At 43.2% G+C, this 14687-nt stretch overlaps 2 protein-coding genes across 4 annotated transcripts in view; one reads left to right on the plus strand and one right to left on the minus strand.

Moving 5' to 3' along the window:
- Positions 1–1179: 1179 nt before the first annotated feature.
- Positions 1180–7283, minus strand: sirt5 (sirtuin 5). Its single transcript, XM_010741864.3, has 9 exons — positions 7112–7283; positions 6205–6317; positions 5986–6119; positions 4364–4589; positions 4137–4224; positions 3360–3413; positions 3133–3256; positions 2247–2362; positions 1180–2150 (listed from the first exon to the last, which is right to left on the minus strand). The coding sequence occupies exons 2-9, from the start codon at positions 6305–6307 to the stop codon at positions 2078–2080; spliced, it is 918 nt and encodes a 305-aa protein (XP_010740166.1). The 5' UTR covers positions 6308–6317; positions 7112–7283; the 3' UTR covers positions 1180–2077.
- The window catches only part of phactr1 (phosphatase and actin regulator 1), a 44135-nt gene continuing 36587 nt past the window's right edge, over positions 7140–14687 (plus strand). For 2 of the 3 annotated variants that reach the window (XM_019277508.2, XM_027290140.1), the window contains exon 1: positions 11830–11924. Coding sequence is in view for 1 of the 3 variants with exons in the window: in XM_027290141.1 (XP_027145942.1) it covers positions 11813–11924 (112 nt within the window). In the remaining 2 variants the exon portion in view is untranslated. Of the gene's footprint in view, positions 7243–11701; positions 11925–14687 lie in introns of those variants that run through there. The other variant, XM_027290141.1, reaches the window with a different exon arrangement.

The following is a 14687-nucleotide window of genomic DNA, read 5'->3' on the forward strand; positions in this document are numbered from 1 at the left end:
CCCCTTTTGCTCTTGTTATAATCCACACAGCTACTAGAGGGCGCTATTATTACTTTGGGGATTTTAAACTTTCTTCCTGGTCACATCAGACTTGACGAGAACACGATTCTAGTGAAAGTGAAGTGAAAAAATGATTTCTAAAGTTCAGCTGAAGCTGAATTACTTTGGCAGTTGGGTATCTCCCAAAGTTACTGTTGCAAAATTCTCTTTTCTTTTAGTTTCCACCGTGTTTCTTTGCAAAGCTACGTGGAGGGAAACTAACACAAAGAGGAAAATGTTGCACTAAAACCCGACGACAACTTCTGTCTGACCTCTGAAAGAATAAAAACTGTAGCCAGTCCTCTCTTAACAGGACTGGAGGAACGATTACATAGACCTGTACATAATGGCATATGATTATTTATTTGGATTCAGTGGCATCTTGCAGTGTAGATACTGCAAACACGGTAAGGTCTAGGTCCTCTTATTGTAGGAAACGGATTGTGTCCTTTCTCTCTCTGTCGGATTATGGCGACATTATTTATAGACCTGCTGCTATCTCCAACCTTAAACATCTCAATGCTGTCCATCACTCAGCTCCTAGATTTATTACAGACGACCTATATGGCACCCATCATTGTGTCTTGTGTCAGAAGGCGGGCTGGGCCTCCCTCTGTCAGGTCAAATCAGCAGTTTAATCTATTCGCCTATGAAGAACTACTTGAAAAACAGCCGCCACTACCTCTGCTTATAAATACCTGTTCTCAGGAGAGGCTGCTCGGCAACGTTCGACTGATTTTAGGAGTAACTGTTTGACATAATACACTTTTAGTTTTTATTCTATATTCAGGTCTCACTTGTGAAACCTTGATCTCAACGTGACTTCCTTATTACATAAAGTATATAAAAGGTACGAGTACCCCTTGTTGGGAATCACAACTGTAAAGGACAGGACTCGGTGAGTCCATTGTGTGTTTATGTTGACACAATGGAAGTAAGAGAGGGGGAGGTTGGGTTTCCAAGCAGGGAAGTGTCAGGAACAATCCCGTCTTTAGCCAAAGCAGAACAATGCCAAGAACAGAGACCATATAGAGGACCGTACACACTCTCCTACCATCACACACTGAGGGAAGAAACTCAGTTGTATTTTAGATACATGCACACACACACATCGAGAAGAAGCACAGCAGAGATATTCTTCACTTCATAAGAATAAACATTTATTTTTCATCCCAACCTCAGCATACGTGTGACAAACCCTTTGCCTCCTCACGACTGAGGCTGAGAGAATGCACAGTCACCGGTTACACTGGTTTAACCGGAGCTTACTCACGGTTACTGGAAGGCATCATACACAGTATTCATCACAGTCCATAAATTCAGACAACACTGAATTGACACACACACACACACACACACCACATATCCCAGGCAGAGCCCACAGATCCTCTGGAAGGAGTCTGAGGGGCAGTACAGACAGCAGCAGCTAAACACTGTCCCCTACTGTCAGACGTTCACCATGCACTCGATGCAGAAGAAGGTTAGCAGCAGCAGCAGCACAGAGCAATGATATGATTAGGCATCACAGCAATATTTGCTACAAGGCGTGCAACTAACCAGTATTGTCATTATGATTATTTTCTTGATTGAATCAATCAAGAAAAACAGAAAATATTCACATTCGAGAAACATTTTTCTCTTTAAAATGATTCAAAACTTTTAGTCAATTTTCAAAATGTAATAGTTGACAACTAATCTATTAATCCACCAATTATTGCAGCTTTTGTTTGGTTCAATGATCCCTTAATCGAAACTAATTAACATAAATAATTCAAGATAGAAGCCACGTGGAGAAATGCACCAGCTTGAGTTTAACTGTAAGTTTAGTGTGTATAACTGTTGAGAACATAGATTCCTCTTCCCTGTATCTGTGTAACAGCAGTTTTCCCTTCACCTTTTAATTAGTTGGCTTTATTCTTCATTAACCCCTCCCAACACCATTGAGAACTGATTACATTCAACCCATTGTTTTAGTATTTGTACAAACAAAGCCCTCCAGTGTTAGACAGTCTGGTCTGTGTGCAGCTCAACTTATTCTTTAACCTTCCTCATTCTCGTGGCGAGCGAGCGCAAGGGGCAGCGTGGTCCCACAGGGGCCGTGGAAGTGGAACCTTAAAAAAACAAAAAAACAAAAAGTAATCTTGCCTGTGCTGTAAACGTGACGCACGTTAGTGAAAATGATGCACGTGTCTGTAAACGAATCGTACTTGAATCTCATGGTGGCCGGTGTGTCTTCCATGTTGAATTCGGCCACGGGGACTCCTCTGGCTGCCACCTGCGGAGCGAACATGGCGGCTGGATAGACAATGGATGAAGTTCCAACCTGCGGAGAGGGATGGTGGTGAAAGTTTAAATAAAGTAATACACAACTTTTAACAGGATGGTTATTTTAACTGTATTTAGGGTATAGAGCCTCTTCAGACAAGAAACTGAAGTGTTTATATCGATATCTGCTCTCTTTAAAGCCTCCAAACGTTGTCATTTTACCTCACAGAACATTAGTGTATTTGTGTTATTGTGAGTCTGTTAAATCTGTTAGTTGTTGCAGATTGAGGCAGCGGCAGTTCTCGTGTGCTGTGACGTAGCATGACTGTTTTTGTCACTGAAGTCTTGAGGCTTTGGAGCGAACGATATAAACGCTTCCCCTCAGAAAGAGCCGACTGACAGCAAGGTGTAAAAATATTCTATATGGTATACTTCTTATTTTTTTTCTCAGGTGGGCTAAAATACGTCAGTCCACAGCGGTACAGCTGTTTGGCTTCATGCTGGTCCTCCTGTCTGCTTCTCTAAACCGGGGTGGTGCCATCCTCCAGCTAATGTAGATACTACACTGACTGTGGAAAGGTACCTCATACAACCACACTTTAAACAACCCACACTCATCCTTTAATTATAACTTACTGTTATTGTACAAAATGTATCCATATTAAATGCTGAGATTCCTCCAAATATTGCAAAATAAATATATTTAACACTGTCGTCGGTCTGGACTTTATTTATAATTTATTATTATTTAATTTAAAATTGAAAAGTACACTCAGTAGTGAATTTGGCTTGACACACACACACACACACACACACACACACACATACCACGAGGCAGAGGTCACAGCTGTCCAACACTTTCTCTGCCTGGGTGAGGATGTCTGAGTCCAGAGTCTCTCCAAACCAAACCACAGCTGGTCTCAGAAGCCCATGACAACCTGTCTCCTCACACCTGAAACACACACACACACATGCACACACACACACATTTGTCAAAACAAATAACCTCATTTGAAAAGAGCAGAGCACTAAAAGACAACATGAGTGTGTCTCACCTGGGCAGCTGCTGAACAGGGATATTTGCGTCCTCTGTGTCTGGGTCTCGATCTCTGAGGACGAGATTTAATAAAAGAGGTTCAGTGTCACTAAAAAGGGCAATTACAGCCAAAACACACATAAAAATCTTAAACACATCCACGACACGTTTCATACAATTCAAGTCATTTAATCCTGATACAGAGTTCCTTTCTGACGTTCATATTTTCCTTCATATAATAGCTCCACTTAATACATTAAAGTCTGTGGACAATTCCCGACATTACAGCTGTTTTTCAATCATTTTCATCTGTTTTAAACTAGAAAATATCATTAAATGAAGCACTGATCAGATGAGAGATGTGTATTTAATCTCATTTTATTTATTCATCTGCTTCAAGTGTTTTAATGTCATTTCAACGCAGCGACGTCACATTTACGCCACCGGATTTTATCAAACTTACTGTTAACAGATTGGTTTTAAAAATCACACAATCATCTGTCACATGAATTCAAAAAGACTTCTGTCATTTTATCCACGACAGAGGCCGAATTACTGCTTCATCTATTTAAAAAAAAAAAAAAGCATCCGTTTTAAATGTCAGATAACCCGCTCGCGTTTTTCTTTTCACGTGTCATCGGGTGTTATTTAGCTCCTGACGTCTGAAACTGGCTTTTTTTTCTCCCTGCTGGCATTTTGTGCTCAAATGAATGTGATCGATATCTCTTATTATGAATTTCCATAGTGTCGAGGAAAACAATCCAATTCGCTAAAAGACATCAGATGAGGCTCTTACCCTTTTCCCTTCAGAGCGGCACAGATGGGGTTCTTGTAATTGGCTGCTTCATGACCGCAGCTCATGCAGCGTGTTTTAAACAGACTTCCTAGATTAATAATACAGGAGACAACAGATTAGTTTTAAAAAAGTCATAATTATTTAAAGTCCGAGGTGATGCCATCATATTTCTCGAAAAACAAGGAAAAAAATCAGAAGATTTGGTGTCCTCGTTGGTCTCTACTTGCCGTGGATTTCCAGGAGGTTTTTGGTTCCGGCCCGGCGGTGGAGCTCGTCAATATTTTGAGTGATGACCGTGACCGTGCGTCCCTGTTTGCCGAGTCGCTCCTCACACTCTGCGATCACCAGGTGGGCGGGGTTGGGATTTTTCGTGAGCATGACCTCGCGGCGGTGGTGGTAAAACTCCCAAACGCGGGAGGGATTCCTGGAGAAGGCCTCTGGAGTGGCAAGTCTCTATGAGATGAAAATGTGAGAAAAGGTTATTAACGCTGACAAAAAAAGTGTTAATATAAACACAGAACAGCTGATTACAGACTCATAAAGTTTGGAGGATGTCAGTTTCTTCTCTGAGTCACGACTATTTTTAGTTTCAGTGCACTTCCTGGCAGAGACTCTGAGATGCTTGATGCTTAAAAACCTCCTCAACTGGAGCGGGACTCGATATTTGTTAAGTTTCTCACAGGCACTGAGGGGGAGAAAAAAATCCCCGGTGAAGGATGATCACTGTTTCATGAACTTTTTAATATGCCGTCTTGTAGATTCACACACATGAAAGGGTGATACGGTGAGGCGAGAATGATTCATATTCTTTAGGTAGATGAAAGCATGGGCGGTCACATATTTGATTAAAAGATTAAAGTTAGCACTCCTACCAGTAGGAGGTGGGTAGGAGAAGATGGAGCGATGGATGGAAGCTAAAATTAGTATTGCACAATACAACCTACACCTAGAGTCCTGCAGGGGGTGAGAGGAGTTGTTCGTGATGGATGTCAGCTTTGCTAACATCCTCCTCTCCCCCACTTCCCTTTGTGGAGTCTAGGGAACAGTCCAGGACAGAGCTGGGAGGGTGAAATTAAACTCAAATCAATCTATTTGTATATTTCAAGATAAGATACAGGATCCAATGAGAGTCTTTCTTGTCTTATCTGACAAGTTATAAGGATACTGATGTTGTATCAGTTTGTTTGAGGTTTTGAAGTGAAAGGGTGGATGTTTTTTGGTCTTTGCATTGTCGATGCGAAAAGTTCATATTATATATGTTGTGGAGAAATTGCTGAAGTCAAAGGTCAATGGTGAGGTCAGGAGGGAAGAAAGTATTCAGGAGCCTCTGATGTCTTATGCTGTATTATTTATTGACGCTTGGCCAAGGAGAATTAGAGACACTCTCAAAGTTCATCAGAAGTGCCTGAGTCGGTCTCACATTCTGCCAAAGTCATCCTGGTGGATCGACTTTAAACCCCAAGATAACACCACAAATACTACACGCCCAGAATGAGTCAAAGAGGATGTCTTTACCCATGGAGGTGTTATTGTCAGCATGTTCTAGTCTGGAGACACAGATGTCTGTTTACGCAGATTGGAACGCCAACGGCAAGATATCTATTATGTCTAGGAAGGCAGCAACAGGTCTCTTCGACCCTGGCCACCACAGTGTTGAGATAGACTGGCACCCAGTCAAAGACAAATAACTAATACTGCAGAGGACCTCAAGGCCCACACGTGACCTTGTGTAACCTAAGGATAGAAAATTCAATAACAATATATATATAAATAATCACACAAAAATATTAGATATGCCACCACAAATAAAAACAACACACTTCAGTAATATAAATATATGATTGCGTACCTGTGCTTCCCATTTTCTCCAGTAGCCTCCTGCTCCTCTGAAGGTGGGGACTCCGCTCTCCGCACTCACTCCTGCTCCGGTGATGATGGCTATATTCTGGGCCTCGGAGAAAACCTCCCTGAATTTTGCCAGGTCTGAACACAAACACATTAATTATGTCATGGGTGGGTGGATGGATTCGTGGATGTCCATGTAACACCTGCTGAAGGTGAAGACTACCTGAACTGGGTCTGGCCATGTTCCGGCTATCGTGTGGTTTCCTCAGGTGGGCACACAGGTGAGAGCTTATTGTGCCACGACAGGTGAACTGGCGGACGATCATCGAGTTTTGCCTAGGGGATGAAAAATATGACAGTGTTTATGATGGGAGCTCACTTCCAGCATGGGTTTGTTTCTCTTTGTGAGACTTCTGTTTGGTTAATCTGGAAAAAAAAACTGAGGCAAATGTTATCAAATGGGTGTTCTTCACAGTTTGTTTAAAATAAACATTTGTCTTGGTGTAACAAAGTGATAAAACCTTTGATTTTAAAAGGTGAGAGGCACTCCCTGGAGCTAACTTGCTGTGTTGGTGTTTCGGTTTAACTGGCGACCCTGTTATCTGGTGACCGACTGCTGTTACCGTGGTTACGACAGCCGTTGAAAACAGGTAGATACGGCGAAAGTCTCTTTTTAATTCGTTTATTTTTTATTAATATTACAATGTTTAAAAATCCACCTGGTTCGTATTTAGTTGTTTTATATGACAAATACGTTTTTTAATGACTGTCGTAACTACGGCAACCACAGTCGCACTCGCTCCAATTAGCTGGGTCGCTCGTTGAGCCGTAACACCGGTGGTCAGTTTTATTAGCATAAAAGGTCATTGTGGCTGTTTTTTAAACCTTAAAGGTCGCCCGAGCGCAAAGCTAACACGCTAACTCGCTGGTTATATTCGGTATTTGTGACATAAACGTGACTCGGTACGTGACACGGTAATGTTCCGGTAGTTTTAATGCACTTTTAGGTCGCTAAGTGAAGCTAGGCTAACGGACGGAGCTAGCGCTGGTATCCAGGGTAACGGCCGTTGACAACGGCCTCAGCAGCTCCGCGTTACGGCCTGAAGCTGCCAGGTGAGGTGTGCTCTTACCTGTCGGGCAGGAGCCGGAGCCAGGAGCCAGGACAAGGACCGTCAGCTGAGGCAGGGAACCTGGAAGGAATACGGCGGCTGCTTTCGGTTCCTCGTCGAAGGGAAATGAGCCTATCGAGTGGATCAGCGAGGTAAACAACAACCCTAACTCCTAAAAAAGTAAATAAAGAAGGTGACCAGCAGAGGGAGCGTCTGTTTACTGCAGTGAAAGCGTGTGTTTACATCCCTGTGTGCAGAAAACTATACTAAATAATACTTTTATTACGTTTTCTGACATGAACAAACAACAAAACAGCCACAAAAACAAACCTCTGACTGCTTGTTGTGTGATAGATTCTTTCCTGCCACATGCCATCACACTGTAAAACAAAAGCTAAGTCATAATCTACAGTCACTGCACATTTCTCCCTACTTTGTACATATCAACACTGCCAACTTGCTGTATATACCTCTGTACAATATATTTTATTTTATCGTATGTACTATCGCTTTTTTGACATTTTATTATGTATATTTTGCTTTATAGTATATTTTTATTCTTTGTTGTCACTTGTCACTTTGTGTAATGCTGCTGCTGCACTATAATTTCCCAGCTTGGGATAAATAAAGTATATCTATCTATAGACAGTACAATACACTAATACTAACAAGCTGTGAGAGTATTACTGGGAGGACATGGGAGGCAAGTATATGCACATACACATATATACACAATCACACATATACATAAGGAAATTCTCAGTCCTATTACATTAATTGACAGCGATGCTGCAAATACATATCTGTCTCTTTCTCCTTTTCCCTTCAGGGGTCGCCACAGCGAATCAGTTGCCTCCATCTAACCCTGTCTTCTGCATCCATACACCTCCTCTTTGGTCTTCCTCTAGGTCTCCTCCTGTCTGGCAGTTCAAAACTCAGCATCCTTCTACCAATATATTCACTATCTCTCCTCTGGACATGTCTGAACCATCTCAGTCTGGCCTCTCTCTGACTTTATCTCCAAAACCTCTAACACAGTGGTTCTTAACCTGGGTTCGATCGAACCCTAGGGGTTCGGTGAGTCGGTCTCAGGGGTTCGGTGGAGCCTCCGCCCTGGTATTTTTTATACCATTTGTTACAACATATCTTTGTGAGCAATCGTTTTTCGAGGATGCTGGACATAAAAACTAAGAAAAGGAACAGACTTTGCTGTGAAAATGACATGAGACTGGCACTTGCCAAGGTGAAGCCACGCATATCTGAACTGGTCTCTCAAAGGCAACAGCAGAAGTCACACTGAGGTAAGTTGTTGTGAGTTCATGCACTGTGTTGGTTTTGTTATTTGAACAAGGTGATGTTAATGCACGGTTCATTTTGTGCACCAGTAAAAAAAATCATATTTTATTTTTTACTAAAGAAGGGTTCGGTGAATGAGCAAATGAAACTGGTGGGGTTCGGTACCTCCAACAAGGTTAAGAACCACTGCTCTAACATGTGCTGTCCCTCTGATGTAACTCATTCCTGATCCTATCCATCTTGGTCCCTCCCAAAGAGAACCTCAGCATCTTCATCTCTGCTACCTCCAGCTCTGCCTCCTGTCTTTTCCTCCGTGGCACTGTCTCTAGACTAAACAACATCGCTGGTCTCACCTTTCCTTTAATTTGAGCTGAAACTCTTCTATCACACATCACACCTGACACTTTACTCCACCCGTTCCAACCTGCCTGCACACGCTTCTTCACCTCTTTTCCACACTCTCCATTGCTCTGGACTGTTGAGCCTAAATACTTAAAATCCTCCACCTTCTTTATCTCTTCTCCCTGTAACCTCACTCTTCCACTTTGGTCCCTCTCAGCAAATACATATCTGCAAAGAAAGAAAAGTAATAAAGAAAATAACAATGTCAATTTAGAGAGAAAATGCTATATTTTTTTGTGTTTTGTTTTGTTTTAAATGAAAATTAATAAAAAAATAAATGATTAATCCTTTATCTAGCATCCCCTTTTTTTAATACTCTTTTTATTGTTTTTTTTCCAGTTTTATGAATACAAACATTAGAAAAACAAAACAGACAACAAAACATACAAAACAAACAAACAAACAAAAATAAATAAATAAAAATCCCACCCCAAACTAACAGAGAGCACTGCAATATGTATCTTTACGTATATGTATACATTCATATACACATACATCCATATATACACAAGTATACATACACACAAAATCAGCAAGATGATAGGAGAGAGGCAAGTGAATAGCGTGTATGAAATAATAGAATGAAACAAAGTAAAAATAAAAAGGCAGTCAGGCCTCCCCTTCCAGAAAAAGATTATGAGTTATGGTTTCTGTAAGAAGGAGTGCACCGGTTCCCAGATCCTCCAAAACTTGGCTGATTTGTGGTTAAGGTCATGAGTTAACTTCTCACATGTCGACTGTCGATAACCACATGTCGACTGTAGGGACCTGGGGAGTTGACCACCTCAGCAAAATACATTTTTTAGCCAGAAATTAAAGGGTTATCGACAAAGATTTAGTGTCCGCATCAAAGAAATTATCTGGGGTATGACTGAGGAGACAGAAAGAAGAAGTCAGCAAAAATTGTTTACCAGTGACCTCCTGAATCACAGAGTGTACCCCTTTCCAGAAAGTCTGGATGACCAAAACAAATGAATAAATGTACCTTTATGTATTTTACCTTCATAACAAGGGTTAGAGGTGTCAGGGAACATTCTCTGGAGGCGAACAGGAGTGTAATAGGTTCTAAAAAATTTTTTAAAGTTCTGTTCATGTATGGAGATTGAGGTACATCATCCCTTTTTAATACAATGGTTGTGAGTCTTTTACCTGCATATTTAAAGAAAGGGGTCCAAATCCTACAAAAATCATCCATCTTACATTTGAATCTGTACGTTAGAGATTCCATTGGTAGTAAGTCAAATATCACTTTGTGCCAGCCCCTAATTGTAGGTGGAGCATCATCAATCCATCTAAGCGATATATTTTTCCGAGCAGCCTTCTTTGATGAGACCCTTTAAAATGACGACTGGTATAGAAGAAGAAGAAGATATACTTTATTAAATCCCTCAGTGGGAAAATTCTTTTTTCACTATTTTTATTTACATGCATTTTAACCCAGACACACACATGCAGTACAAGGGCATAGACATGCAAATGTGGAGAGAAATGGTGGAGTGATGGGCAGCCCCCCTGAGAAGTGCCCAGCGAGCATTTGGGGGGGATCGGTGCCTTGCTCAAGGGCACCTCTGGCACCCAGGAGGTGGCACCTCTCCAGCTACCAGTCCACCTTCCATATTTTTGGTCCATGTGGGACTTCAACCGGCCACCCTCCGGCTACTGCCGCCCCCTACTATACTACAATAACTAACATAATTTGTCAAATATGCTGCTCTCTTTACTGTGCTGTATTATCTCCATCTGCTGTTACTGAAACTGAACCTGTTCACACTCATTATTGACCCTCTCTTCTCCACTAGAGGCCAGCATTGGATTAACAGAATGTGATGTGAACACATGTTTTAACCATGATAATCCTGTGTGATCTCAGAGGGACTGATAGATTGATCACTGATGTAGTCCCAGTGGGGGAATTGCAGACAAACAAATGAGGTTAGGGGGGGTAAGAATGATGTTTTAGTTAACATTTCCATTGCATATTTCTGCTAAACGCAAGTGCTATTTCTGTCCATAAAGGTGGTGCCAAAACCACAAGCTTGAGTCCTGTTTCTTCAATTCATGTCCCTGCAGTCCTGCTCCTGCTCTGTGCAGTGTGTTAACCCTCCTACTTAGAGGATTTATTGTCAACATAACATGTCCAGGAAACTTTGTGCACACAGTCCATCCTCTCTTTGTCCCACTCTGAGTGCATTTTTACTGGCCAGTCTTGCAGGTGGTGACACACTAAAAGAGAATCCTGGGAGCTTTTGGTGTCACATATGAGTATTACTTCATGAAGGGAGCTGTCAGGCTGATTTGTTGGTTTAAAATACCTTTTAAATCAGCGCTGCACAGTTAGAGCTACAGAGAAGCTCTGGTCCTCAAATCTTCTTCTCCAGATGTAGGAAAACAAGTTTGTTTGTACAGATGAACAACGGTTTGTGGTATTGTCCTCTGTGCAAAGAGATTTGCAACCAGCAGGCCAACAAATGTCAGGCAGACTGTACACATGCATGTTTTGATTGAGCAGATAACATTTCAAAATCAAGTTTTAACTATTTTAGTTGTTTTTGATACATCTGGGACTGGACATGTAATTTTTGTGAACCTGAAGATCAGTTAATTGGTCAATTATAAATGATGATAAAAATCCATCCACATATTATTTGGCTTTTTAATTTCAATCAATTACCAAAAAGGGTTGTGATGATTTTTTCTGTCATTTCATCTTTCCTGTAGATGAAATGATGAGGCTGCTGTGGATGTGGTCTGTTGCTGTTTCATTGGCTGCTGTGTTCCTGTTGAGACTTGAGCAGGTGGAGCTGAAAAGAAAGAAACAGAAGCTCATCAAACCCTCTCTCTCTCTCTCTCTCTCTCTCTCTCTCTCTCTCTCTCTCTCTCTCCCCCTCCTCCCCTCCATCACCATTACAATAGCCCGCCCCCCTCCTACACCGTCTGCCCGGGCGGGTGCACGAGTGGCTGCTGCGGCGCCGAGTCTCTCGCAGTCGCGCCGGTCGCCAGTGGACGCTGCCCGGCTGGCCGAACATGGCGGCGGCCCCGGAGGAGGAGGTAGACCGCAGACCGATCCGGAGGGTCCGGTCCAAGAGTGACACGCCTTACATCAACGAGGCGAGGATCTCTTTGCACCTGGAGACAGGTAGGCAGCCGGCCAGTGACACGCGGATCGCTCTTCATGTCTGGGTGTATCCACAGCCTGCACAGGACGGGCTGAGGGGATATTGTAGCGAATCGTGAGAGAAATTGCTTCATCGTTTCGTGACAGTTCCCACGCATCAGCATGACTTTGGGCTTTCATTGTGCAGCTCTTGACGGTACCCATGGTGCTCAGCTGCACCTGGGTGGATGCACACAGTGAGTCATGCACCGGGAGAATTTGCCAACACAGGCTTGTCTTTTTTAACCCAGCCATACGGTGTGATGTGCGGTCTGCAAGGCACGGTGATGTGCGGGAGACCTAATTATCCCTATAGGGGGGGATTGATTGCTATTGCTCCAACCAGACTCCGCCTTGATTGTCGGCTGCAGTGAAAACGCTGTGCGAACTTGGCCGCCTCTGGCTACTCATTTAGAATGCAGTTGTTATTATTGCATTTGGAGAAGGGTGAGGGGATGGATGGATGGTTGGGTGGATGGATGGATGCTCCGGCATGCGAGATCCTCGCCAAATGTGTTGGATGGAGCCCAGCTTAGTCTGCGTGCAAACAGCATAGATAAGTTATTGTTTCCTTTGTTGCCATGGTCACGATGGTACGCTGTCACTAAGCCAGGATCATCTCGCATCTTGGTGTGGATTCACAGCCAGATACATGTTCAATTTGTGTGTTTTTTAAAATAGCACTTTCTCCTGCGGACCCCGCCACATCCCCCCCCCCCCCGAACAGGGGCGGCTTTAACGTCACATCAGCGCGGAGCTGTCCACTGCCCCTCGGTGCTGAAAATGCCACCGTGCAGAACAGAGCACAGAACACTGAAAGCCCTGGAGGGATTTTTCTATTGGTGATCATCCACAGTACATACATGAAAGAAGAAAAAAAAAAATGCATCCGAATTGTGCGCGACCCTCCCCCCAAAACTGCCCGATGTGACAAATCCCAGTCACATGGTGTGTGTATATCCTGGTAGTCTAGGCTAGACTCAAGCCTATATTTTTCCATTTCGGACACATGCCAACTCTAGAAAATTCCCCAGCCTGGCTATTGTTCTGCTTTGTCTTTATTTTCCAACTCTCAACCCTGTTAAAACATTTAGTCAGCAGTTTCATGCAAATGTCAGTGTGTGTAAAATAACATGTGCAACCTGAGAAAAACCAGCCCTAGAGATCAGGAATTACTCACCCCTCCCTTTATGTTTTAGCCTGCTTAGACCTTTATGACTCACGGTGTTCAAACCCACCTACTCATAATAATCTCTCTCAGCTGCCCTCAACAATCCTCCTCCTCCTCTCCATTTTGTTTCCTATCAAGCACCTCCTCACGGTGAGATTATGTATGAGTAACACTATTCTTTCTTGGAGCCTTGTGTCAGGCTTTCCATCAGGCATGGCTTGAATCTGAGGAGGGAGGAAGAGGAGAGGGAGGGAGGGTGGATGGGTGGGTGGGTGATGCTGTGTCTTGCTAACAGTGCTGCTTCTGGCTGATAGCTGCGAACAGAGCGGGCAGGCTGCAGCTGCACGAGGCTGGCATGGCATCACCGAGAATCCAGCGGGCACTGCCAGCTACATCAGGAGAGGGATGTTTGTCTTCACACCCTTCTCTTGAGTCATCCCTGTTTTCTTCCCTTCCTTCCTTCCTTCCTTCCTTTATCCTGCTCCTAATCTTTTCTTTCTGTCACCAGTGAAGCCATCTGCCCACCCCGCTCTCCACCCGATTCCCATTCACTCACATGTTTGTGTGTTTTAGCTGCAGCTGTTTTGCATAAATCCAGCCCACTCTCTCCTTTGATGTGTGTCACCGTTCATATGTGACAAATATCCACCCTGAACCAGGATGAGATTATTTCACTACACACTGTCCCCCATTGCTGTCAGTGCGGAGTCATCACTCTGCTGCTTGCTCTTGTCACCTTCACTGACCTGATTTATTTGGATTAGAGGCAGTTTGGGGAGAATGAAAGGCAACATTAAGACCTAAAACTTGTACGTACACACAGATCTTGAAGTCTGCTGAAACTAATATGAAGATAAACTGCCAAAAGTTGAAGTTGCTAGCCTCTTGAACCCCGATTTAGCCCCCCATAGTGTAATCTGCATGTTCCAACATTCATTGAAGCTTTAGTTTCATTATTTCACAGTAAAATAATTGTTATGAGTGCTACACAACTTCAGAGAGAGGAGGTCGGGATGAGTTAATGTGACTAACAGCAGATTGCTGTTAATTTCATGTTTCCACATCGTTTTTGTACCCAAGCCTAACCAAACTCAACCGCGGCGGGTCACAACACGACCATATGAAGCGTCTGAAGCAGTCATTTGTAGAGGATTTTTGGGAGACGCCGACAAGCTGTCGTCTCGCAATTTCGGCTGTCAGATCAGGAAAACACTCGTGTCCTTTTGGAAGACGATGACAAATGATTTAATTGGCTGTTCAGTTTGGAAGAGAATTTAAAGTCCCTTCAGTCTATTTGTGGACGCGAGGGGAAGATGAACTCCAAAACTCTTTGACAGACAAACGGCTCTGATGGATGATGGCTCCTGGGCATTGGAATGGCCAGAAGACGCAGAGCGACGTGAGCATTCATCGTGAGACGTGTTTGTGTCCGTGTGACGCGTTTAAATCAAATCTTTGTCTCTGCTGAGGATCAGAAGTTCACCAGCTGGTCTCTACCTGTGTCTGTCCACTGTTCAATGCAGGTAGTGTACAGTCAGTTTGTCACAGCTTGTTTGATGAAAACAGCTGTTTGT

This window comes from Larimichthys crocea, chromosome XVII (genome assembly GCF_000972845.2).
Source record: "Larimichthys crocea isolate SSNF chromosome XVII, L_crocea_2.0, whole genome shotgun sequence".
NCBI lineage: Eukaryota > Metazoa > Chordata > Actinopteri > Sciaenidae > Larimichthys > Larimichthys crocea.

Excerpts from the sequence above, each read along its gene's own strand:
- sirt5 (XM_010741864.3), bottom strand. The coding sequence starts at position 6,307 with ATGATCGTCCGCCAGTTCACCTGTCGTGGCACAATAAGCTCTCACCTG. Across the intron at positions 4,225-4,363 it reads AAACCTCCTGGAAATCCACG|GAAGTCTGTTTAAAACACGC; the intron begins GCAAGTAGAGAC and ends TTATTAATCTAG. Across the intron at positions 2,363-3,132 it reads GCTGTGACCTCTGCCTCGTG|GTTGGAACTTCATCCATTGT; the intron begins GTATGTGTGTGT and ends CCCTCTCCGCAG.